At 45.5% G+C, this 24996-nt stretch overlaps 1 protein-coding gene, 1 long non-coding RNA gene and 1 other non-coding gene across 3 annotated transcripts in view; 2 read left to right on the top strand and 1 right to left on the bottom strand.

Annotated features, from left to right (window-relative positions):
- The first annotated feature begins 1410 nt into the window (after positions 1–1410).
- On the top strand, positions 1411–1622 carry LOC127695758 (small nucleolar RNA U3). Its single transcript, XR_007980108.1, has one exon. It is a non-coding gene; the product is annotated as a small nucleolar RNA U3 (small nucleolar RNA).
- A 4044-nt stretch (positions 1623–5666) lies between these two features.
- Cd7 (CD7 molecule) lies at positions 5667–8582 on the bottom strand. The gene is made up of 4 exons (XM_052193891.1): positions 8421–8582; positions 7033–7347; positions 6677–6813; positions 5667–6163 (listed from the first exon to the last, which is right to left on the bottom strand). The coding sequence occupies exons 1-4, from the start codon at positions 8491–8493 to the stop codon at positions 6056–6058; spliced, it is 633 nt and encodes a 210-aa protein (XP_052049851.1). The 5' UTR covers positions 8494–8582; the 3' UTR covers positions 5667–6055.
- A 59-nt stretch (positions 8583–8641) lies between these two features.
- The window catches only part of LOC127693245 (uncharacterized), a 19671-nt gene continuing 3316 nt past the window's right edge, over positions 8642–24996 (top strand). Inside the window, exons 1-2 of the long non-coding RNA XR_007979672.1 lie at positions 8642–9135; positions 18902–19145. This is a non-coding gene — a long non-coding RNA (uncharacterized LOC127693245). The remainder of the gene's footprint in view (positions 9136–18901; positions 19146–24996) is intronic.

The following is a 24996-nucleotide window of genomic DNA, read 5'->3' as shown; positions in this document are numbered from 1 at the left end:
AGATGCTTACCAGTACTTGCTGGCGGTGGCTTCTTCTATTATCATTAACAACAACAACAACAACAACAATAATAATTATCATTGACAGTACTGGAGATCGAATCTTGGGTTTGATGCATGCTAGGCAAGTATTCTACCACTAAGATGACTTTCATTTTGTCGATGATAGGCCGTTTAGACTGGGGTAAGATAGGATCTCAAAGTAGTCTTAGTACAAATTCCCCAGATGGCTAAGGACACGGAACGTAAGCATCTGTTGGTCATTTGTATTCCCTTTTGAGGACTTCCGATTCAGCTTATTAACCTGTTTACTGATTGGCAGTTTGGGTTTGTTTTCTGTCTTTTTGTTGTTGTTTTTGTTGTTTTGTTTTGCTTTGGTGTTTAAGTTTTGCACTTCCTGTTATAGTTTAGATATTAGCCCCTTGGCTGAAATACAAAAATTCTCCCATCTTATAGACTGTTTATTCGGCTGATGTTTTCTTTTGTTACACTGAAGCTTTTGGAATTCATGTAATTTCATTGAGGCTGTTTTCTGCGCTACCAGGGTTCTGTTCAGAAATTCTGGCCTAAGGCAGGCGTGGTGATACACATTGTTATCCCAGCACTTGGCAGGCTGAAGCAAGTGGGTCTCTGCTGAGCTGGAAGGCAGCCTAGTCTTCATAACAAGTTCTAGGCCAACCAGGGCTACAAAGTGAGACCTTGCCTTAAAAACAAACAAAGAAGCCAGGCCGTGGTGGCTCACACCCGTAATCCCAGCACTCTGGGAGGCAGAGGCAGGCAGATTTCTGAGTTCGAGGCCAGCCTGGTCTACAGAGTGAGTTCCAGGATAGCCAGGGCTATGCAGAGAAACCCTGTTTCAAAAAACCAAAAACAAAAAAAAAAAAAAAAAAAAAAAAAACCAAAAACAAACAAAAACAAAACAAAACAAAAAACCCCAAAGAAACAAAAAACCCTTGCCCATATCAATCTTGAAGCATTTCCCCTGGATTTTCTTTTTGCGATTTAAATGTTTAAGATTTTAAATTAGGTCTCTGATCCACTTTGAATTGATTTAAAAAAAAAGCAGGGCAAGAAATATTTCATCTCCATTCTTCTACAGGTGGACACCCTGTTTTGTCAACACCATTTATTGTATAGCATGTCATTTCCAGTGTATGATCTTGACATTTTTGTCAAAAATTAGCTGCCCATAGTTGAGTGGATTTCTTTTTCGATTTTATATTTTGCTCTACATGCCTATTTTTATGTCAGGATCATGTTGTTTTTAATCAGTGTGGTTTTGTAGTATAATTTGAGGTCAGGTAATAGAATACTTTGTGTTTTTATGTAGATTGCTTTGGCTATCTATGGTCTTTTGTGTTTCATACAAATTTTAGCACTCTTTTTAGCTCTGTAAAGGGTATCTGTAGAAAGACTATACTTTCAGGGATAATTCTATAAATTCATTACTAGAGAAGTTTCTGTGACTGTGCAGAGCACCCAAAACCATGAGGAGGAGACATAGCGTTCTTTTCTGAGCATGAAGTCGGCTCTTAGTGTTGTGTTCTGCTACTGCTTCTCGCCATTGATGATTGTTCTCAATCCTTTATGAGGTTTGAAAGGGAGAGGACACAGGCTGAGTGAAAAAAAAGAATATCTGGAATTTTGATGGACAGTGGATTGAAATTAAAAAAAAAAACACTTACGTGTATGCAAGTGTGCGCTTGAGTGTGTGCCTTGTGTGCAAGTGCAGAGAGTGTTAGATCCAGTGGCTCTGGATCGAAATCCACCCGGTGGAGGGTCTGGGAGTCAAACTCAGGTCCTCTGGACAAGCAGGAATGCTTCTATCTTTCAAGTTATCTTTCTAGCCCAAGAGGGAGTGAAATCAAATCAATATAGGTTACTTTTGAAAGTGTAACCACCTTCACAATATCAATTGTGCTAATCTCACACTGGTTACATCTTGCTCTATTGTATTTTGTCCTGTAGACAGTATATTGTTGAATCTTTAAGAGATTTTGGGCTTCAGAGATGGCTCAGTGGTTAACAACATTGATTGCTCTTCCTGAGGTCCTGAGTTTAATTCCCAGCAACCACATGGTGGCTCACAGCCATCTGTAATGGGATCTGATGCCCTCTTCCGGTATGTCTGAAGACAGGGACAGTGTACTCATATACATAAATAAACCTTTTTTTTTTTTCTTCTCGAGACAGGGTTTCTCTGTGTAGCCCTGGCTGTCCTGGAACTCACTTTGTAGACCAGGCTGGCCTTGAAGTCAGAAATCTGCCTTCCTCTGCCTCCCAAGTGCTGGGATTAAAGGTGTGCACCACCACTGCCCAGCCCTTTTTTTTTTTTTTTTGTGCTGGTTTTTAAAAAGACATAGGTGTATATTTTGCTTTTACGGTAGTCATCTGTAAGCCTCAAGATTAATTCTTCACAGTGTGGTTTTCTTTGTCTTATCTTCCTGACCTGAGAGATGTCTGGACAAGTCCCCCACCCGCCTCCCTCTCTCCTTATGTTCCTGCCCTGTTGTGCTGCTACAATGTAGATTTTCAGGCTACTACAATGTAGAATTCCTTTCTGCATGGTTAGATTTCTTTAGTCTTTTATTCTTTTGAAGCAAAAGCAAACGCCAGCTGGTCTCTTAGCTTTATTTTGTTGTGTGTTGACACAGGGTATTGTGTATCCCAGGCTGGCCTTATCTCCAGGAATGACCTTGAACTTCTGATCTACCTGCTTTGCTTCTGGAGCACAGGGAGTATAGGTGTGCACCACCTTGAGTTTTGTGTTCCTGAGGCTCAAACCCAAGGTTCATCACAGCACACAAACATTCTGCAAAATCTTTCTTGTTCTTAGCCGTGACTTCCCCCCCCCCCTCTTTATTGTCGTGTTTTGAGACAGGGTTTCTCAGTGTAAAGAGCCCTAACTATCCTGGACTCATTTTGTAGACTAGGGTGGCCTCAGACTCACGGAGATCCACCTGCTTCTGCTTCCTGAGTGCTGGGATTCGTGATGTGCCGCCACGCCCGATGACCTTATTCACTTTTATTTTATGCATATGAATGTCTGAATACCATGGTCCGTGTACCATGGCATGCAATACCTTGAGAGGCCAGAAGACCCCTCAGGCCTGGAGTTAAAGATGGTTATGAGTCTCCATGCATATGCTAGGGATTGAACCCTGGTCCCTGAAAGAGCAGCTAGCACTTTTGACCTCTACAGACCCAGGCTCTGATGTCTTATCTCTTTTGTGATGACTCCTGCACTTGAGCCTGGTCTGACTGGAATCCAGTTGTAACTTCAAGATTGACTTTGGATGGTTTTTTGGGGAAGATTTATTTATTTTATGTGAGTACACTGTAGCTGTCTTCAGACACTCCAGAAGAAGGAGTCAGATCTCATTATGTGTCGCCGCCATTATCCATCCAGCGGAATAAGGGAGATGACACGGGAGACTCTTCTCGAAGCAGTTTATTCAGGAAACCTTACATCAGGAAGCCCCCGATCCTAGCCCGCCCTGCCATTGTACTGAGTATCGGGCATAGGCCTGGGGGATTAAAAAACACAGACACGGGTCATTCTGTAAGGAGAATGCCCAAGCCTTACTGAGAGACCAGCAATATATATACGAGAGGCCAGGGAAAGGAACAGGAAAAAATCAATTATAGTCATAGGCCAGGCACCTGGGAAGTCTGTACCACACCGGGCAGGAAGGCAGGAATCAAGCTAAGCCACGGGATGTTTTGCTCTCAAGAAACCTGTGCAAACAGCTCAGCTGGGGGCGTTGAGCCAAACTCTCTGGTTCCCAACAATTATGAATGGTTGTGAGCCAACATGTGTTTGCTGGGATTTGAACTCAGGACCTTCAGAAGAGCATTCAGTGCTCTTAACCACTGAACCATCTCTCCAACTCCTGGATGGTGTGTTTTAAGAGACTAAATGCATGCCGAACAGTGGAGGCAGGCAGATTACTGAGTTCAAGGCTAGTCTGGTCTACAAAGTGCGTTCCAGGACAGCCAGGGCTACACAGAGAAACCCTGTCTTGAAAAATGAAAACAAAAACAAAACAAAACAAACAAAAGAGCCTAAATGCCTGAGCATCTATTTTGTTCCTAACTTGGAATCAAGTTCTTGGCTTGTATTTAATTACTCTTGTCCGCATGAGTGAGGAGCCTGGTGCCCTGTGGGTCTGGGATCTCCTCACTGCTCCGTGGTTCTCCCAGGCTCTCCCTTCCCTCTCACCTGGTACCCCACATTGCCTTGGGGTGAAGTCTTGTCCTACAGAAGCTCGGCTTGCTTCAGACCTTTCTTTTCCCATGGGCTCCACAGGCTGCTACCCATGGGCCAGATCCTTGCAACAGAGTATAATATTAACAAAACAGACTTATTGATACATTCAGGCCCGGAGTGAAGGAGGAAGGGGGGCAGGGGTGTGGTTTCATATCCCCCCTCCCTTCTGGGACGCCTTAGGGTGAGGCTGACCTCATGAAATTCTCAGAGCTCCGTCTGTGAGTGTGTGTGGGAAGGTTTCCCCTATGGGTGGGGCTTCTAAGGTTTTTTCCCTGCTGGTCTACTTCTAGTAGAAGGACTCATTCCCGTGTCCCTCACATCAGGGCCTGAATGAAAGCAAAGAGGACTGTGGGGAACTCAGCCTGGAACATGGAAGGATCATGGGAAGGACCCCGAGGAACGTAGGCCTGAATACGGAGTGGTCGGAGAGATGAAAACATGGTCTTGAGGTGTCAGGGGAGGGACGGAGACCCTGGGGATTCGGCTCTGCGGACACACTGTGTGCTGTCGCTGGGCGGGGTCTGGCAGGCACTGTTTCAGATGACGAGGACTCTGAGATGACGAGGGCTTGTGGGCTGCCTGCTTATCTTTCAGGAAGTTGCTTCTGAAAGGAGAGGGGGAGACCGAGTAGAGTTACTTCTCTGTGATGGGGGCTGAGGGTCTGGGAGAGATCAGTCGCTGGCAGCACCAAGCTGGCAGCCAAACCAGCACTTGAGAAGTAGACCACACCTACCCAACTCACAGCCTGGGGATGAGGCCCGAGGACCAATAATCAGGCTTCTTTGTGGCGTTGGAAAGGCCCTGGTAGCACCTGCCGTGTACCTGGATCTGCCATTGGCTGAGCCTTAAGACTTGGCCGTCTTTATTTCCTTTAGGGAGGTGGAGGGGATGGAAGTTAGCCTCCTGGGCTTTGTCCCGTTGCTGTTCTTTGCTATGTGGAGGCTCTGCTGGAACAAACTTCTGTTCCTGCACAGACACAACTGCCAGCATGGCCGCTTTGCAGGGTGGGAGGAGCTTTTGTACATATCACACCTTGAGGGTGACGGGCGCTTGCCAGCAGCAGCCCTGAGACAGGGTGAGTCCGGGAGAACTACCATGTTATGTTCTCACTGAGGGCTCCACCAACAGGGACCCAAGAGGCTGGGCCTGTAGGAACATGGCCGTCTGGACTGGGCGAGGTTGGCTGGCTCTTCACCTTCGCAGATGAGCTGCTCTGTGTGGGTGTCGAGTGCTGAGGCAGGAGAGCCCCCTTCCCACAGTGCCTCACTCTGCTCTCACAGATGCTGGGCACAGAACCCTGGAGGTCTGACAATCTGAATCCCTGCCCTCTTCAGGTAGGAACTGGCTAGAAGAAGCCATGGTCAGAGGAGGAAGACCAAACAATGGAAGCAAGTGCCTTGTTTATGTATTTGTTTGTTTATTTAATTTTTCCTGGCTAGGCCGCTCCAAAGCAGGTATCACTTTCTCCTCAAGGTTTGTCCCTGATGTCAGGGGTACTTGGCTAGGGTCGGTGACAGGTTGCAGAGCCCTACGGGGAAGCGTACAGAGGAGGAATCCCACCCACCCAGAAGCGGGGGTGGGGGGGGGTGGGTGGGGGGTGGGGGGGGGAGGGCGTTTGAGTGCCACAGGAAGGGTGCTGGGGCAGTTGGGCTGGAGGGAGGTAAGCTCTGCTGGAACAAGGCACAGGGACTGCGGGCAGAGGGGCTCAGTGGTACTGGTTGGGGGCACACGGAGGGGCTGGGGGGATGTAAGCTTTGCTGAAACGGGGCCTGCGGGCAGAGGGGCTCAGTGGTACTGGTTGGGGGCACACGGAATCTTGCGGTTGCTGTAGGACATGTCTTCATACACTACGCACGGAGAGGCCTTATTCTCCGAGGCACACAGTTTCTTGATCTGAAACGACAGATGTTGTCACCCAAGCAGTGTCCAGCATGGTGACCTGGGCAGAGTACCCCTGTCTCCAAGTAACCCCCTTTTTTCAACAACATGCAGGTTTTTCAGACCTGGTGGACAGATTAGTTTCCATCAGCACCTGGCAGAATCAACTGCAGGCAGGGTCCAGGGCAAACAGTGATCAGGGGAGCTCACCATTGTCAAGACCTTCCTCACACAGCATATGGTGACTCAAAGACATTAACCCATCTCTCAGAGGCTCTGCATATCCAACACTCATACAGTGCCATGCACACACACACACACACACACACACACACTCTATCGCATCTTGGGGCCTGGTTAGAAGCCCCACACTCTCCCTCTAGGTCTCACTCTTCCATTCTGTATCCCTGAGAGACGCCTCGCCCACATGGCATCTTCAGCATCTTATCACGTGCGTCCTGACCAATCTCAGCCTTAAGCCCCTGAGAAGGGCCAGCTTGCTGATAGCAGCCATAGGCTCACACTGACCTGTGTCTTCCTCAGCATGCTGCACAACAACCCCAGGATCAGCCCGGTGAGGAAGAAGCCTACGGCAATGGCAGCTGGGAGGAAAACCGATGTCTGCAGAGGTTCCTGGGATCTGTATGTTTCTTGGGATAGTTTTTCTTGGAAAATGAACAAAAAGTCACTGGTAGGAGAGGACATAAGCAGGTGTGGTGAGGATCCCCACTGGAGGCCTTAGGGTTCAAGCCAGCTATGGGTACCATTAGGACGTTTCCAGGAAGAAATAGGCTCTGAGCAGACAGCTCCAGTGAGAGCAAAGAAGGGTCCTAACAGCCCGCAGAGCCGGGGCCTGGCCAGCAGTCAGATGGGCCCATCCTTACCTCTCACCACAACCATGGTGAACAAGCCACGGACACTGACTTTCCTGATAGCCTCGCAGGTGTAGGCTCCAGTGTCTGCCAACTGGAGGAAGCGCATGGTGATGGTCAGGTTCTTCTGGGAACCGGAGAGGTCAATTCGGCCCGAGAAGGTCTCGTCTACTGTGGGCTCCTGCCCGTCTTCAAAGTAAATCACATTGGAATCCTGAGGCCAGATCCGCTTCACTAAGATCCCTTCCAAGTGCCCTCTGGTAGAGCAGGTGATGTTGATGGAATCGCCCTCGGAGGCAATCACGACTCCGGGGGCCTGGTGTACCTCTGTGAAGGACCAGCCACTGTTAGCACTGAGCTGGCACAATACACATGGTGACCCAAACACGTTAACACATATCTCAGAGACTCCTCGACTCCACATATCCTATATTCATATATGTCCTTGCACATGCATCTCTCACAGCACACACACACACACTTTCTCACTTTGCTGTGCGCAGGGGGCTCGGTCAGAAGCTGCACAGTCTACACCTCCAGGCTTGACTCTCCCATTTTGAATGCCTGCGAGATGCCTCCTTGATCACACCCCTCTCTGCAGGAATGCTGTAGGGACTTGGGTGCCAGGCTTGTGGTCAATCCTGGGCTAACACAGCACTTTAGATGCTATGGGGATGTTGGAGTAGCTCTAGGTTCTAATACCCCATGACCATGCTTAAGCCTGAGCAGCTCTTGGTCCTCAGGGAGGGCTCTCTGCAACTTTGTCGCATCCCAGCACAAGGACTTCTTCCCTTCTGACTACTCCCTGCCCTGGCTGGACACTTTCTTTCTCTTTTAAGTGAGTCACTCCCAGACAGCCATTGTCCTATCTCCTCTTTGCCTTCTCTTTCCAATGCTGGTTAGTTACCTCATCACCCTCTTCCTCCATCATTTTTAGACATCCAGAGCCTGTGACTCTGCAAGGGGCGCATGTTGGCTTGTTCATGGGATACTTACTCTTTCAGATTCCAGCCCCGTCTGGCACCCACGCCACCCATTTTCCTGTGCACACAAGACTAAGTACAAACCTCAGCATCTCACAGACTGAACACTAAGCTGGTTTTGCACAAGAGTTGTGCCCGAGAGCCGGAGCCTCCCATAATCTTATTGTAGATCTTTTACACCTTACCACAAGACTTCCCACAGACAGCTGCTCTGAAACGGAACTGAAGAACAAGGTTCTCACAGGCACCAAGAGTGAGTCTTAATCCTGTTAAGATCATTCAAGCCTCGGCTTTTCCACAGAGCTGGGACGACTTCAGGACTAAGACTCAGCTAAGTCAAGCCAGGGCCAACCCTCCCCCAGGCAAGGGTGTGAGATGCCCCCCTCCCCCAGCCCTGCTGTGGGGGTGGGGGCTTACCTTGGGCATCCAGGGGGCCAGGCAGGATTCCGGCCAGTGTAAGAAGCAAAGCCAGCACTGCCTGCTGAGTCATGACGCCCAAATCCAGGTGATCAGAACCAGATCAACCCCTCTGGCTGTTACACATCACTGAGCACTGTGAAAGATCATACCAAAAACCCAGAGAAGAAGAAACAGGGGCGTGGTAGTTCAACATGATTGGTGGTGAAGCACAGAGGGAGGGCTTCCTGGAGGTGAGGGGTGGAGGTTGGCGGGCAGGAAGCACTGCTAGCCAGGTGGAGGAAGCCACCTGACCCCAGGTGTCCTCCCTGGCTGGTTGGCTAGCCCACCTCTTTATCATCCCTAACCAAGAGCCTCCCCAGGAGACATGGAGAGGGAGAAGACATAAGGACTAGTCCTGTGACCTGGAAGAAAAAGTAGGGTGACTTAAAGGGTTAGAGGCCAGGAGGGAGTTGAAGTCTCCTCTGGTCTGTGGTGTCATTTTCTGCGGGGACATGTGCAGGTCTGTGGTCTCGCCTGTTGTCTGGACTCACTGACACAGCATACCCGCTAGCCTTGGCTATGGTTGCCTTGGCAGCCTGGGTGATCCTTCCTTAGGAGCAGGATTGAGTCAGACCTGCTAGGAGCCCCTTCAACAGCAACCTGCCTTCTGGGACAAAACCGAGGGCCCATGTCCCGGCTCCCGGGTCAAGGAGAGCTAGGACTCCTGCCAACTGTGAGTTTTACTGCTGGTGCCAGAGCCAGTGTGTCACACTGAGGGGTGTGTTTCCGTGTATACAGTGTCACATAGGGATCTAAAGCCAATTCCTCTGTGGGTCCTACTCTAAGTGGCTGGAAGGTTTCCCCATGTGGGTGGATTTGGAATGCTGTGGTGTAGACGGGGGTTGGGGATGAGGGGTGGGAGGTAGGGGGTAGGGGAGTGCATGTGCGGTACTCGAGGGCATGTGGGAGAGGGACTCAGGTAAAGGAAGGTCAAAGTTGAAGGTTTTAGGAACAAAGGGTTAGGAAGGGACAGGTTACCTGTGTGCAACAGAGGGACTGCAGATATGGAAGCGTGCAACTGGAGAATATAGGAGAGAAACGTCAGGGGAGCTGGGTCAGGTAGGCAGGAGGGGAATTGTTGCCCAGCCAAAGGAGAAGTACATGGGAAGGCAGATGCTACAGGGAATTAAGAATTGTCAAGGACCTTGTCCTAGTCTCCTTCCTAGGATTCCCATGGCCACACTAGGGGTGCATGGGCTGGACTGCTGCCACCTCCGCAGGGCTGGCCTGGATGTGGTCTTCATGCATGGACACCTTTGACTGTTTGAGGCAGCATGCCTCAAGTTTCAGAGATTATAGACATACATGGCCTATGGGCTGTGCCTAAGTGTGACCCAGGGCTCCAGGAGGAGACGATGGCCCCAAACCCCAGTGGACTTTATTTTAGTTAAAGAGACACAGAGTCCTGTGCACCTGGGTATTGGGCCATAGCCTCGGATGCACCGTTGTTGTGGCTCTGGGGGTCACTGTCAGCAGGCAGGGTCTTCACCCCTGGGCCATCTCTCCAGCGAACCAGGCAGTGTTGTCTTTACCTCAGGGTTTCATTTTCAGGTCTCAGCTCAACAGTAGTTTTTGTTGTTTTGCGAGATAGGGTTTCTCTGTGTAGCCCAGGCCGTCCTGGAACTCTCTTTGTAGACCAGGCTGGCCTCAAACTCTGAGATTCACCTGCCTTTACCTAAAAGTACCAGCCAGGCTCAGCAAGTATTTTGTAGTGTTTCTCACAATACTATTATCCAGAAGATGATTGTTTCTTATATCCATTGGTTTACTGTTCTAGTTCAACAGAATCACAGATGCTTGTCTGAGGACCAGGTTACAGGGTATGTGGGAGGTAAAATCACCCAAGTTTGGATTGCAATAAGACAAGGAATAGGCCCAAGAGAAACAGGGTGGAGATGCAGGTGAGGAAGCTTGGGGAATCTGTAAAGAGAGGTCCCTGGGGAGATTGATCCCTGTAGGGCAGGTCAACTCTGCCCCCTTGTGGTGAGAGGCAGCCAACCTATCGTAGACTTCTCAAGTGTCCTGGGAACCTGACAGCTGGGTCCCCAGAGTTTATTACTGTGAGTAATAAAATGTCCTGAAGCAAAGCTGGTGTCATGTGCAGGCACTGCAGACTACTAGGGAGTGCAGAGGCTCTGAGATGACAGAGTCAGCTGAAGGATAATGCCCAGCTGTGGTTTTTCTCTTCCTCTCCTCCCTCCCTCCCTCCTTTTCTACTCCTCCCCCTTTCTCCGTTTCTCTTTCCATAGTCTCACTGTATCACCCAGACTAGAACAGAACTCCTTATGTAGATCAAGCTGCCTTGGACTTACAGAGATCCCCCTGCCTCTGCCTTCCAAGTGCTGGGATTTAAAGGTGTGTCAGCCACTACTTAGAAATGGCAGAGACAGTGGACCCTGAAGGTCAAGTGAGGTGAGGAGCAAAACCTTAGGGTTTTCAGGGCTTGTATTTCCTGAGGTCTTTCTTTCTTTTTCTTTCTTTCTTTCTTTCCTTCCTTCCTTCCTTCCTTCCTTCCTTCCTTCCTTCCTTCCTTCCTTCCTTCCTTCCTTCCTTCCTTCCTTCCTTCCTTCCTTCCTTCCTTCCTTCCTTCCTTTCTTTCTTTCTTTCTTTCTTTCTTTCTTTCTTTCTTTCTTTCTTTCTTTCTGTTTTTTAAAGCAGCAGCTGACTTACCGCAAGGGCTGGGTGAAGTCTATCTCTTGTTTACTGTGGCTTCATTCTAATGTGTGTCTTTGCTCTGTGAGCTCCTTTTTCTCTGAATTTTGCTGTGTGTGAAAATGCATGGCCACACACAGGTCCAGTCATAGATGTTGTCCAATGTCCTTGAGCAAAGCACTGCATAGCTATTTCCTCGGAACCTAAATGAAACTTTCCCTCCTTGAGTGGGGAGGGAGGTTCACAAGGCTCCGGAAGCTAAGCAAGAAGCTCAGAAAGTGGTAAGATTCAGAAGGCTCCCCTCCAAAGTTACAGAAGCAGCAAAAAACAGCTATGGAAAAGACTCTAGTCAGGCATCGGTAGCACAAGCCTTTAATCCCAGCACTTGGGAGGCAGAGGCAAATGGATCTCTGAATTGAGGTCAGCCTGGTTTACAGATGGAGAGTTCTCATGGCCACCTTTTCCTGTGTGGTATAGGATGGATGGTCTGGCTTTGTTGTGTGGTATTGGTGGTGGTTGCACGCACATTGTGGTAGGTGGTAATGAGCCCCCTGAGAATGGAGTATCTGTGGGGGGAATCCCACAGTAGCTGTCTTCCTTTGTGTGGTATGCAGTTGCATGGCCCTGATGAATCACAGGATGCTCCCTGGGATGGTTAGCGCTAACTGCCAACTTGAAAGAATTGAGAATGACCTAGGAGATGGGCATCGGGTTATGCCTGTGAAGGGTTAGCTTGATGATATCAATCACTATGGGAGTGCCCCTCTTAACTCTGGGCAGGGCCATTCCCTGGTCTAAAAAAATAAATAAATAAATCAAAATGAAATAAAAAGATGAAGGAAAATTGATCACATGGAGTTTTCATTTTCTGCTTCCTATCTCTGAGTATGAGGAGACCACTGCTTCAAGTTTCTGCTTCCTCAACTTCCCCGCCATGAAGGAGTCTTTGTTGACGGCTGTGCAGGGTCATCCTGAGATAAACTGCCACAGTCTTAACGAGTTCACCTGGGCCCACTCCCAAGTGACTGTAACAGCTGAGTTTGTTGACTGTCGGTGTCTCCTCACAGAAGGAGGGGTGGGAAGGGTTGGGTTTCCTAACCCACGTCCAGATGTGAGTGTGGCACACCTGAGTAGAATCTTGGGTTTGGCCATGGTTCACAGTTGATGTGAGAATAAACAGCTCAGTGCATATGGGAGTCCTAGGCTACTGGGCTCGAGGCTCGTAGAGCGGTGTATGTGCATTATATACCAGGACAAGGGTTTCAGGCTGCCCAGTGCATACTTAGAAATGAGGTGTGTGCAAGCCCAAACCAAGTGGTGTCCCAGGCCTGCCCGGTCCCTAGGGTATGTTTTTAAACCAGTGAGACTTTTGTTATCCTGTTATTTCTGTTCCCAGCCCCTTTAAGTCACTACCTTATCCTAAAGGGCCATGATTTCCTCAATGACACAATTCAACTCGACCTCTGCAGAAGACTTCTCTGGCTTTCCCCACCCTAGGCTCCCAATTATGCTGACCCGCTGACCTGTTACTCCATTCAAACGGACTGTCCTTGTTAGAATTTCTCTGGCTGTGTTGAAACATTGTAACCCAAAGCAAGTTGAGGAGGAAAGGGTTTAGTCTGTTTAAGCTTCCACATTGTCCTGTCTGTCTTTGAAGGAAGGCATGACAGGAACTCAAGCAGGGCAGGAACCTGGAGGCAGGAGCTAATGCTTCAGAGGGGAGCTGCTTACTGGCTTGCTCAGTCTACTTTATTGTAGATCCCAGGACCACCAGCCCAGAGATGGCTCCACCCACCATGGGCTGGGCCCACTCTCATCAATCACTAATTAAGAAAATGCCCTACAGGCCTGTCTATGGCCTGAACTTATGGGAGCATTTTGCAACTGAGGTTCCTTCCCTTGCCAGAATATGGACCTGATTAACAATCTCCCCCCACAAGCACTCTCAATGGAACCTCTATCTCACCAGAGTTTTTCCAAAGTTTTCATAGCAAAATATAAGTTCAAACTTCATATTCCCACTTTTTTCCTTTCTTGCAAGTCTTGTCAGATATTGGCCTTTTAATCCAGGGTCCACCTGTATTAAGGATACCAAGCATAGAGGGAGTTCATTCCTGGGGGTACTCATCATACAAAGACACCCTCCTATTACACAGGAAAAAAGAATCTGTCTTGTAAAAGAGAATACGGGTGTTGAGATATGAAGGGGGTGGTATTTTCTGTAATATATAAATCTCAAAATAAAATTTTAGTATCACAAAGACAGATTTTTTGCTTGATATTTTAGAATCTAGTACTCTGGAAGTCTCCACCCACCATTTCTGATCCAAATAGCTCTGGAAGATGTCCAGAGTCTAATCACCCTTTTTAAAAACATAAAGACAAAACTAATTTTTTTAAAAATCAGCACATCCTTGAGCCAGAAAAGCCCTTATTTTGATCTCTGTCCCAGAGGAATAATATAACCACAAAGTTCAACATCACACCCATCATAACAATCTAAACAATTTAAAACAAATGAAATAAACTAACTGTACCAGCTTAAACCCAGAGTTCTGGCATGGCACTGCCTTGAGTGTCTTGTTAAGACTTATTTTCCCCACCAGGGGTCCTCAGTGTTGAAGTATTCTGTCTCTCCTTTGTTCTAACTTGAGTCATGTGACCCAGTTTTAGTGTTCTGTAAATCTAAGATCCCTACAGAGAAACAGAGTTGCTTTTCAGTCTGTCTAACATCCAAACAATGTCCTCCGTCTAAGTCCAAAAACACTGAACAAGATACAAACCAACACAGAGAAAAACAATCACCACACAGACACCATGTCAGGGTCAGGAGTCTAGTTCCAAGAACACAAAGCAAGGACAATCAACACACAATTTGCCCCTAGATGGGCCCAGTTTCAGACACCAGGTGCTCCTGCAAATGCCACAGGAACCAGATAAATCAGATTTTAGCAAAACTCGGCTCCTGCCATTACTGTCTTGCCATTTACAGACGGAGAAGAGCCGTACCCAGCCCTCTCCAGGGCCTGAAGCATCCTCCATACACCCCGCAGTCTCAACTCTAGCATGTCTGCCAGTTGAACTCACTGCACCAGACAGGCTCTCCGAGCCCCCAGACGCTTGCAAGCAAAAGGGAAATTTCAGACAGGCTTACAGACTCAGATTTTGACAAACAGTGAAACAGACAGAAAACAAACCGTGGTACCTCCGATTCTTCTCCAATGGTTCCCACAGGAGGGTTCCCAGCCAATGCACCAAATGTAAGTGTCGACCAGTCTTACCTTACCAGACCCCCCTGAGTGGACTATGTGGAGACGGAATCGATGTAAAATGCATGAGGAATTTTTATTAAAAATCTAGCATGCTAGGGCTGCTTTGCATGTGGAGAGAGAGTGACCCTACGGCTTGTGCTGCGCTGGATTTTATACCCTCCTCAGGGCCGCTGCCATTCAGCACAATGTGATTGGCAGAACGGTGTTACATTCAAACTAATTTTTCGTTAGATGATGAGGTAGGTGGCCAACAGTCAGTCCTTCAGAATGTGTCCCCACCCTTAGGTCGGCCTCCCCCTCCCCCTCGTGGTCTGAGGAATGCAACCCAGCCCCTGACCTTTTTAAGGTTCCTGAGTTAACTCTTTCAGTCTCTCTCTGTCTCTGTCTCTCTCAGACACCCCTAATTTCAAGAGAGCATATAAACATATATAGGCATATAAACATATAACATATAAACATATATAGGTATGTAAACATATAACATATAAACATATATAGGCATGTAAACATATAACATATAAACATATATAGACATGTAAACATATAACATATAAACATATACAGGCATGTAAACATATAACATATAAACATATATAGGCATGTAAACATATAACATACAACATATAAACATATATAGGTATGTAAACATATAACATAAATATATAGGCATGTAAACATATAACATATAAACATATACACATATATAGGCATGTAAACATATAACATATAAACATATATAGGCATGTAAACATATAACATATAATAAACATATAAACATATAGGCATGTAAACATATAACATATAAACATATATAGGCATGTAAACATATAACACATAAACATATATAGACATGTAAACATATAACATATAAACATATACAGGCATGTAAACATATAACATATAAACATATATAGGCATGTAAACATATAACATACAACATATAAACATATATAGGCATGTAAACATATAACATAAATATATAGGCATGTAAACATATAACATATAAACATATACACATATATAGGCATGTAAACATATAACATATAAACATATATAGGCATGTAAACATATAACATATAATAAACATATAAACATATAGGCATGTAAACATATAACATATAAACATATATAGGCGTGTGCTTTCCACATGTCTGACAGACTCCAAAGAAATAAAACTTCAACACTCAATCTAGCTAGTCCTTAACTGTCCTGGTCTGCTTTCTATTGTTACAAAGATTATGACCAAAATCAACCCAGGGAGGAAAGAGTGTATTTGGCTCTCAGGTCCTGATCACAGCCCCTCACTGAGGGAAGCCAAGGCAGAAAAATCAAGACAGGAACTGAGGCTGTGCTCCCACAGGAATGCAGCTTTCTGGCTTGTTCCTTAGCTCACCCAGCTTGCCTTTTCACACAACTAAGGACCTCTGTCCAGGGTGGCACTGCCCACAGTGGGATGTGTTGAGTTTTATAAAAATGTAAAAGAAGCCAGAGATATATTTAGTGGAGGCACGGTATAGTGTGGAGAGGGGAGGGTGCCTCTGCGGGCCCATGCTGAGGCATCCCTTCTCCCTTAGTTTATTTAGGGCATGGGGAGGGGAGTTGAGGGAGTAGAAACAGAGAGAGAGGGGAGAGAGAGAGAGAGAGAGAGGTCATGAGAGGGGGAGGGGAATGAGAAGAGGAGGTACAGAGGAGGAAAAGGATAAGTGAGCAAGAGAAGAAGGAGGAGGGGACCTGCTACCCCTTTTACAGTGAGCCAGGCACACCTGGTTGTTGTCAGGTAACTGTGGGTGGGGCGGAACCTAGAAGAAATGCCATCTGGAAATGCCGGCCTTCTCACATCAATCATTAACCAAGGACACGCCCCCTCAAGTACCTGCAGACCAATCTAATAGAGACAGTTTTTTTCAGTTTGCGGGTTCCCTTTTCCCATCCTACTCTAGCTTGTGTCAAGTTGACCAAACAACTCATAGGCACACTACTTGTCCTGGCTTGTCAACTTGGCAAGATTGTATCTGTTCTCAAAAGGCCTTTCAAATCCCTATTCTGTCTAAAGAATAACAGTGAGTGCAATTGTGTTGGTTGAATGAGAATGAGCTCCTACACTCTGCAGCTGGTCAGAAAAAGACTCTCATGTCTGTCCTTGATTTGACCTTGCTCAAATTTGACTACTTGAATACTTAATTGATAGACTGGGAAATTTTAGGAGGTGTGGCCATGTCCCAGGAAGTGTCACTAGAGGCAGGCTTTGAGGTTTCAAGTGTGGAGTCATTCACAATGCGCTATTTGCTTCCTGCTTAGAAGACAGGCACTCTCACCTGCTGTTCCACCCTCCTGCTGCCGTGCCTTTACTAGCCCTCTGAAACCTCTGCCACGCCTTTCTAACCCTCTGAAACAAGACACCGAATTAAACTCTTTCTTGTCTCCTTGCTTATGGTATTTTGTCACAGCATTATAAACAAACCTAAGGTTAGGTCTCAAAGAACCCCAGGACAAACTGACTAACTGAATTACCTATTAACAAATCGAAGGGGAAGCTGGTCAGGCTCTCAGCAAGTATCTGTTACTCCTGACTTCTCAGCACTCCTTATCCCCCACCCCCACCTCCACTCTAACCCTCTCCAGCCCTTGAGCTTCCCTTCCAAAAGATTCTCTCTCTCTTTTTTAAAAGATTTGCTTATTTTATGTATATGAACACAACTGTAGCTGTCTTCAGACACACCAGAAGAGGGCATCAGATTCCATTACAAATAGTTGTAAGCCACCATGCGATTGCTGGAAATTGAATTCAGGGCATCTGGGAGAGTAGCCACTGCTCTTAACCTCTGAGCCATCTCTCCAGCCCAAGACTATCTTTTTCAATAAAACCCAGTCATTTTGGCTACACACTTTCTGGGCCTCTTGTCTTATTTTGGCTTCACTCCTGGACATCTCTCCATTCGTTTGCCCCCTCTCTCTCCTCTTCCTCCCTTCTTCCCCTCACCCACCACCAGCCATCTCTTCTCTTGGCCTTCCAGAACGGTCTCTGGCTGTTCTCTCCCTCATATCTATACTAACCCCTTCTCCTTAGGTCACAGCCTGAAGGGGCTGAGATAGCAGGATAAACTCCATTTTGAATTTAGGACTCCATTCTAAGTTAACTTGCCCTTAGAAAGACATGGCCTCTCACCCTTAAAGTCTGAGAAAAATCATGAAGTGTCCTTGGCAGTTACAAAATAGACACAGCAGCTGCAGCTAGCTGATAACAGAGTGGGCTAAGAAAACATGAGTCGTTCCCAGGTCAAGATGCTTCTTTTTGATGCAGGCTCCCTCCTCGTGGTTTAACCAGGTGCTGTAAAACAATTAGCCTAAAGACCGACATTCCTTTACCCTCTCATATAACGCCAAGACTTGAAAACCCCACTTTTGTTTTTTTTCCTTTATAAACCACCTTCCCCTAGACCTCGGGGCTCCTCTTCTTTCCTTTTACACTAAAAAGGTTTGTGCTCCCTAAATAAAGATTCTCATGTGTTTACATCAGAGTTATGGTTCCTGGTGGTCTCTTTGGGGTTTTCGCCATCTGGACACAATAGTCCAACCGATTCTAGGAAAATCAAACATCCTCAGCACCACAATCCCTCTATTTCAACCTCTCCCTGGGGTGATCTTGATTTCTAGGTATTTCTTTCATGCCCTGGCTTTTACTCTTGTTAAACTTACTAACCCTGGGCTGGAGAGTTGGCTTGGTGGTAAGAGTGCTTCCTGCTCTTGCAGAGAACTTGGTTTTGGTTTCCAGCACCTGTTTGCTTTTTTTATACTGCCCACGACCACCAGCTGAGAGGTGGCAGCATCTGTTGGGCATTGGTGAGCTTAGCTCAAGCTCCCAGCTGAGCTGTTTGCACAGGTTTCCTTAGAGCAGAACGTCCTGTGGCTTAACTTGATTTCTGTTTTCCTGTCTGGTGTGGTAGGGACTTCCCAGGTGCCTGACCTATGGCTATGATTTTTTTCCTTTTGTTTTTCACCCATGAAGGATTCAGCAGGATGATGAGGCTTAAAGGGGAGAGTATAGGTTAGGTGAGTGTGGCTAGGCGGCGTGGGGGAAGGTGTCCAGGCGGGCCCTTGCCTGGGCACCTCTGCCCCTGAGGGACCACACACACACAGACATGGTATAGAATAGAGTTTATTCAGAATAGGGGATGGGAATTAGTGGTAGAGAGAGAGGGGGAGAGAGAGAGAGAGAGGGAGAGTGGAGGCCGGCCATGACCACGTGGGGGGGGGGGAGAGCCCCAGGGACAGAGAGGTGAGAGTATGTGGGAGAGCGGTGAGCAAAGAGAGAGAGGAGGGGCAAGTAGCCCCTCTTATAGTGGGCCAGATCTCTGGGGCGGGGCATACCTGGCCATTGCCAGGTAGGTGTGGGGTGGAGCTTAGACAAAACCCCAACAACCCAGCCTCAAGTATAAATTGCTAGTCCCTCAGTAAAGCTTTGGCATTCTCCTCACCAGAATGACCTGAGTCTGTGTTTTTTGTCATTTCCCCCAGACCTACACCTGATACTCCATGGCAGCATGGATGCTGTCAAGTGGAGGTCCCACCGAGATGGGGAAAGATCACCTAACAGGATCACTCCAAAAAAGGCTGGTTGGCAAAGAGAGAGGAATGCATTGTGGAAAATAAGGTGCCAGGAACAAAGTGAAACTTCGATTATGGTAATGGAGAGACCAACTGAGAGACACTGACTTGGGTAGAGATCCACAGGAATGAAAAAAGTTACGTATCCGGCATGGTAAGCAACACAGAGCATTAATGTTAGCACTATAAATGACATCTTTTGAAGGCTGTTTTGCAGGGGTGCAAATGGGATATGGGATAGACTGAATCAGCGTAGGCCCTACACTGAGATCAGCTGGGGTGTGACAGTGGATTGGGATGGCAAATTTTATTAGGCAAATTGTCCACAGTCTAGAACTGCATCAGGTGAAAGGAATAGGGCATAAAATAAAATATAAAATAAAAAGAGTAAAAAACAAAAAACAAAAACAACAAATTTTAGAAACATGAGAGAGAAAGAGAGAAGAAAAATGGATTTCAACACTCTCCTAGGGACAAGGGGAAATCTAGAGATGTCCTGTTTCCTCTGTGGACCCTACTGCAGATATTCTTAGTATTGGTTACAACAAGTACTCTTCCCTCTCTATGTATTGCCTTTGGTGCACCAATTTGTCCTCATGTCAATTTGTGTCTGTTCTTGTTTCGTTGTTTGAATGATTGTTGTTCTATGTTTCATGTTGAAAAGAAAAAAATAGTAAAAACTTTTTATGCTGGTGATCCCTCTCTTTATCCGGTGTCAGTTTACACAGTGGAGGCTGATTTAAGCTGCCCACATTCAGCTAGGAGTCAAGCACAGCTGGAGAAAAAGCTGCTTTTAAAAGAGCCAGCAGCTTCTCAAGTTCTAGGGCAAGTAGGCTGATGGTTCTTTCTCCTAGAGAAATCTCTGCATTGTGATTATTTGGTCCAAAGTGCCTTTTCTCTTGAAATTACAGCTAGAAAAAAATTGTTTGGTTTAAATTTATAAGATTTGTGTAGTTGCTTCAATTTTGTTTTTGATTGGTCTTAAAGGTATAAATATGTTTTGCATGTCTCGACCATAGAGTATTGACTTATAAGTTATTGGGCATGATTGAAAATTATTACATCAGTAACAAAAAGTTAGTTTAAAACTGGTAACTCAGGGTTGGAGTTATCTTAAACATCAACACATGGCATGACCCAACCCAGGAAAAACAGGCCTCTAAAGATACTTCTAAATTGGCATAATATTTTATGTAATTCTTATCCTTTATAAGTCTAATTTCTAGGATAAGATTTAAAACAATGTCTCTTTAATGAGGTATTATAAGTTGCACTGTCATGCATTCAAACATAAGAACTTGCAGACAAACTTTGTAATGTGAAAGTAATGTGTTTGCCATTGATTTTTAAAGCGAATAGATCATTTAAAATTGAGTTTTGCTTTCCAAAGTTGTAGTTATGCTCTAATATTGCAAGAGAAAGTTAACAATTATGGTTAACAACTGCCAGTTTATCATTGACTGCAGTTTGCAGTCTGATCTAAGGCTCGTGATTAACTCACCCATATTTTGTAATTAAGATGATATAAAAGTTAAAATCAGCTGTGGCCAGTGTAGGCCTATTGCCACCTTTTCACAAGTTTTATTGGATATAGTGGTAGAAGCAAAATTTAAACCCCCCCCCCCAAGACTGAAAAGGAGATCTCAGTGGGAATTTATTTGGTATCAAACAGGCTCCTTTTGAACTGTTTCAAAAATTTGTAGATAAGACTACTAAAAACAGCTAGTAGAATTTTTCCAGGAACCCTCAAATTACATATTCCTTTTGTTATTTGACCCTCATACAGTGGGGTCTGGTTGCAGGCTACTGCCCTACAGGACAGGTGGGTATTGCGCCTGACCTTGGGCAATAGGCTCAGATTAGAAAATAATTTACATTTGAGTAAATGCAAAGCTCAGAGCTGCCTCAGTGGAGGCTTGTGAGGCACTGCTTTTGTCTTTGCAATTCCCACTTAGGAAGTTTCAGGCCAAAACCAGCATTATTGACCAATTTATCTAGGTGTGGTTCAAAATACAGTTCAAATTTAAGATCTATGAAAGGTTAGTAAGGCTATGGAAAACTTATGAAGGCGTTAAAATATGGCCTGCCTCCTCCATACAAAATTATTATGGAATCAGAAGGTTGTTTTTTGCTTTGCATCCTGATCATTGTAAAACAGTTTTTGGCTAAGACATTGCTCTAAGTGCACCACAGGAAGACTTAAACCTCTGTTCTCAAGGTGGATGCAAATTAACTGGCAAAAGACAAATAATTTTACAGATAGTAGAGACGGCTACTGCGATCCGTTGTTTATGTTATGTGTTCACAGCCGTTCCTTGGCAAAGGGAGCATTAGAGTCACCCTTTTTTATTTTCAAGTAAAGTTTTAACATCCTACTCTAAAGCTGTTGGTGTGTTGATAAAGTATTGGATAGAATCATGAAAGTATTTTGAAAAGAATGTCTAAAGAACCTGATGAAACATTTGTTCCTTGTTTCAATTGTAAGACCTCCAAAAACCAAGGGTGCCCCAGCACCCCACGCCTCAGAAGGTAACACCCAAATCACTCGCGAGAAACGGTCTCGATGCAATAACATGAGGATTTCTTTATTCCAGAATTCTGGGTTCCACGGCCGTGCATCGTGCAGGGCTAGAGGACTGTGGAGCCCGAGTGCCGAATTGCGACAGCTTTTATAAGTTTACAACAAAGCCCTCGAATCACAAACCAATCATTTCTTAGTATGGAGAGCCCGTGAAATTCGAGTCAATCGATTTGTACCACTCCATAGTTTTTAGGCCAATCAGTTTAAATTATCAGTGGACCAATTAGTTTCCTATTTTTTTGGAGTCTATAGCTGCGTGAACTCCTGAATAGGGGTAATGGCGTAAGCAGTTTACAGAAGCAAGATAAGCTTAGCTCATTTCCAGTTACCATGTGAGGCCAGGATCACCTATTCAAGGCCTTTCTGCCTAGCTCTGAACAAAGGGCGGGCTCTGGAATGTGAAGTGTTTGGGGCTCCTTAGAAGGCTGGAGTTAGGCTGTATTTTCCATTCTTTCACAATCACCTATCAAATTGGTCATTACAGAGTATTGATACTTGGACTATTACACGCCTTTTAGGCAAAATTGAAAATTGATATACAAAAGACCAGTTGTTAATTAGAGAATAGTTTGTTTTTTTAAAAAATAGTAATAGGAATTAGTTAGAGCTTCATTTTTATGGTTCCTGTCCTGTGCTTTGCAATGCTTCCTTGAATACTAAACCATGTGTTTTAGTCGCATCCTTTTCTGTAGTTTGAAAAGTCTCTAATGAACAGGAAGAAGACAAGAAATTTAATTCTAGCAGATTGTATGTATTAACAAATTGTTGAGAGTATGAAATGCTGCTGTGGTTGTGAGAATTCATGGAATTATGCCTATGCCTCTAAATGGAGACTCCCTGTCACCTGTATCACCGTAAGAGACACTTTGGCATTACTGCCGCCCCTGATTAAAGAATGGGCTGGGTCTATGGCAATAGGGCTTTTGGCTTGTGGAGCTGCCTGCATTTGGATTGTTCCTTCTAAACCATACGTGCAAACAACAAAACCAGTCCAGAGCAGTAACTGAACAAGTGCTTATGTCTTTGGCACAGATAATACATCTGCTCAAATTTGGCTCAGCCTATATTGTGAATAGTTAGTCTATGACGGGCAATTCCTTTGCAGTCCACACCAACCTAAGACAGGGGCTCTGGGACTGGCAGAGATTCCCAGAGACAGGTAATGGGAGTTGGATGGAAGGTGACCTAAGACAGACGCTATTCCTTTTTATAAAATAAAAAAGGAAGACCTGTTGGGCATTGGTGAGCTTAGCTCAATGCCCCCTGCTGAGCTGTTTGCACAGGTTTCCTGAGAGTGGAACATCCTGTGCCTTAGCTTGATTCCTGTTTTCCTGCCTGGTGTGGTAGGGACTTCCCAGGTGCCTGACCTATGGCTGTGATTGTTTTTTTCCTGTTTTTCAGACAGCCTCAAGTATAAACTGCTGGTCTCTCAGTAAAGCTTTGGCATGCTCCTCACCAGAATGACCCGAGTCTGTCTTTTCTGTCAATCCTACGCCTGATACTCTGTACCATGGCAGCATGTGTGCTATCCAAGCATCCTCAGTGAATAGGGCCCTCTGACATCAATTATCAATAAGGAAATGTGACAGAGGCTTTCCAGAATCTCTCTTGGTGAACCTTTGAAGCAGAGGACTCCAATAGTTAAATGTCTTTGTTTTGTGTTGTTTTCCATTGTTGCTTTGACTTGGTGCCTTGTCTTGTGGATGTGTCTGTTGGGATGACTGGATAGACTGATCTACTGCTCCAGAGGTCACTCCTGAAACTGGAGCTCTGGGGACATGGGATGTGGCAAGTCTGTGCAAAACCCTGTAGCCACTTACTGTGGTGGCTCTAAGATCCAGGTGGGCACCATAGTCCTCTGAGCATTGAATCCAGCAGCAGTGTCTACCAAGGTTTCCCCCAACCCTTGAAATGACAACACTGGAAGAGGTGAGGAAAGTTTTGTCTGTTTTGAATGTATGAATGTGTCCACTGCATGTCTGTTTCTGATCGTGTGGTAAAGTTTATTGTGTTCTGTGTTTTTTATTCATAGCTCAGCTGTTACTGTCACAGCCAATGATGGCCAGGAACTCAGAATTTATTTCACGGCTTTCTGGCCGCTGGAGCTAGTGAAAAAGGGATTCAAACATCATTTGTGTGTGGATAACAAAAACATCATTCATGTTCTGCTTTATGAAAAAGTTGTTTCTGGGAGCTGGTGAGATGGAGATGGCTCAGCAGTTAAGAGCACCAACTGCTCTTCCGAAGTTCCTGAGTTCAAATCCCAGCAACCACACGGTGGCTCACAACCATCCATAGGGAGATCTGATGCCCTCTTCTGAAGACAGCTACAGGCCTGAGTGAGCAGGGCCTGGAGCGAGAGGGGCCTAGAGTGAGAGCTGGAGAGTTGGGTCAGCTGTTAAGAGCACCGGCTGGGTCTGAGTTCAAATTCCAGCAACCACACTGTGGTTCTGCTGTGTCTGAAAAACAGCTACAGTGTAACACTATGTATAATAAATATAAATAAATCTTTTAAAAATGTTTCAAAGGTGAGAAAGCTGCATTGTCACCTGCTCACATACAAAAGCATTCCTTGCTGGCAAGCCAAGCTTTGCAACACAAGTCACCCAGGTGGTTTGGGTTTTAGAGACTTTGAATTGTTTGCACTCTTGAAGCTCGGGTCTGCCTCACAGATTGTGGTTGCGACCTGTGTCTTTCCTTGTGAAATAAGAAGGTATTTCAGTTTGATGTTGCAGGAACACATAATTGAGGGACATCAAGCATTTTTTTCCCCTTCAAGACAGAGTCTCACTATGTAGCCGTGGAATTCCCTCTGTAGACCAGGCTGGCCTCAGACTCACAGAGATCTGCCTGTATCTGGCTCCCAAGTGCCAGAATTCAAGGTGTGCACTACCACCACCCAACTGAGATTTTAAACTTCTTTAAGAAGAAATTTTGGAGTTTTATTTAAAAAATTAAAAGAGGAAAAAACTGGGTATTCTTTAAGCTTATGAGTATAGGGCATTTTAAATTTATAATGTACTTTATTATATCTTTATCAATATTTTATATTGATAAAAGACTAAAATTAGGGCTACAGATATGGGCACCAAACATTAAACACCAGAGACTGAGGTCCTATCTTTTGATAAAACAAGATAATTTAAACAGCCTGGTGAAGGGTCTCTCCTTATCTAAGGTCTACTCAGGCTAACAGATTGATTTAAGAATGTATATCCAATCTCTTTGTTTTTGCTAACATTGCTAGCTACAGTTGTTTTGGAAATCTGAGTCAAACAAGAAACTGTTAGTATTCTATAATGGTTTGCTAATATAAGGACCAGGAAAAAAAAGTTGCTAATCTTCTTATGGACTGTATTAATAAAAAAAACTTCAATTCAGAAATTGTTATTTTTATTAAACTGTTAAAGATGATTAAGCTGTA

Source organism: Apodemus sylvaticus, chromosome 10 (genome assembly GCF_947179515.1).
Source record: "Apodemus sylvaticus chromosome 10, mApoSyl1.1, whole genome shotgun sequence".
NCBI classification, from domain to species: Eukaryota; Metazoa; Chordata; class Mammalia; order Rodentia; family Muridae; genus Apodemus; species Apodemus sylvaticus.
This window is presented reverse-complemented; position numbering and strand designations above follow the sequence as displayed.

Excerpts from the sequence above, each read along its gene's own strand:
- Cd7 (XM_052193891.1), bottom strand. The coding sequence starts at position 8,493 with ATGACTCAGCAGGCAGTGCTGGCTTTGCTTCTTACACTGGCCGGAATC. Across the intron at positions 7,348-8,420 it reads TGGCCCCCTGGATGCCCAAG|AGGTACACCAGGCCCCCGGA; the intron begins GTAAGCCCCCAC and ends GGTCCTTCACAG. Across the intron at positions 6,814-7,032 it reads CACCATGGTTGTGGTGAGAG|AAAAACTATCCCAAGAAACA; the intron begins GTAAGGATGGGC and ends TCATTTTCCAAG.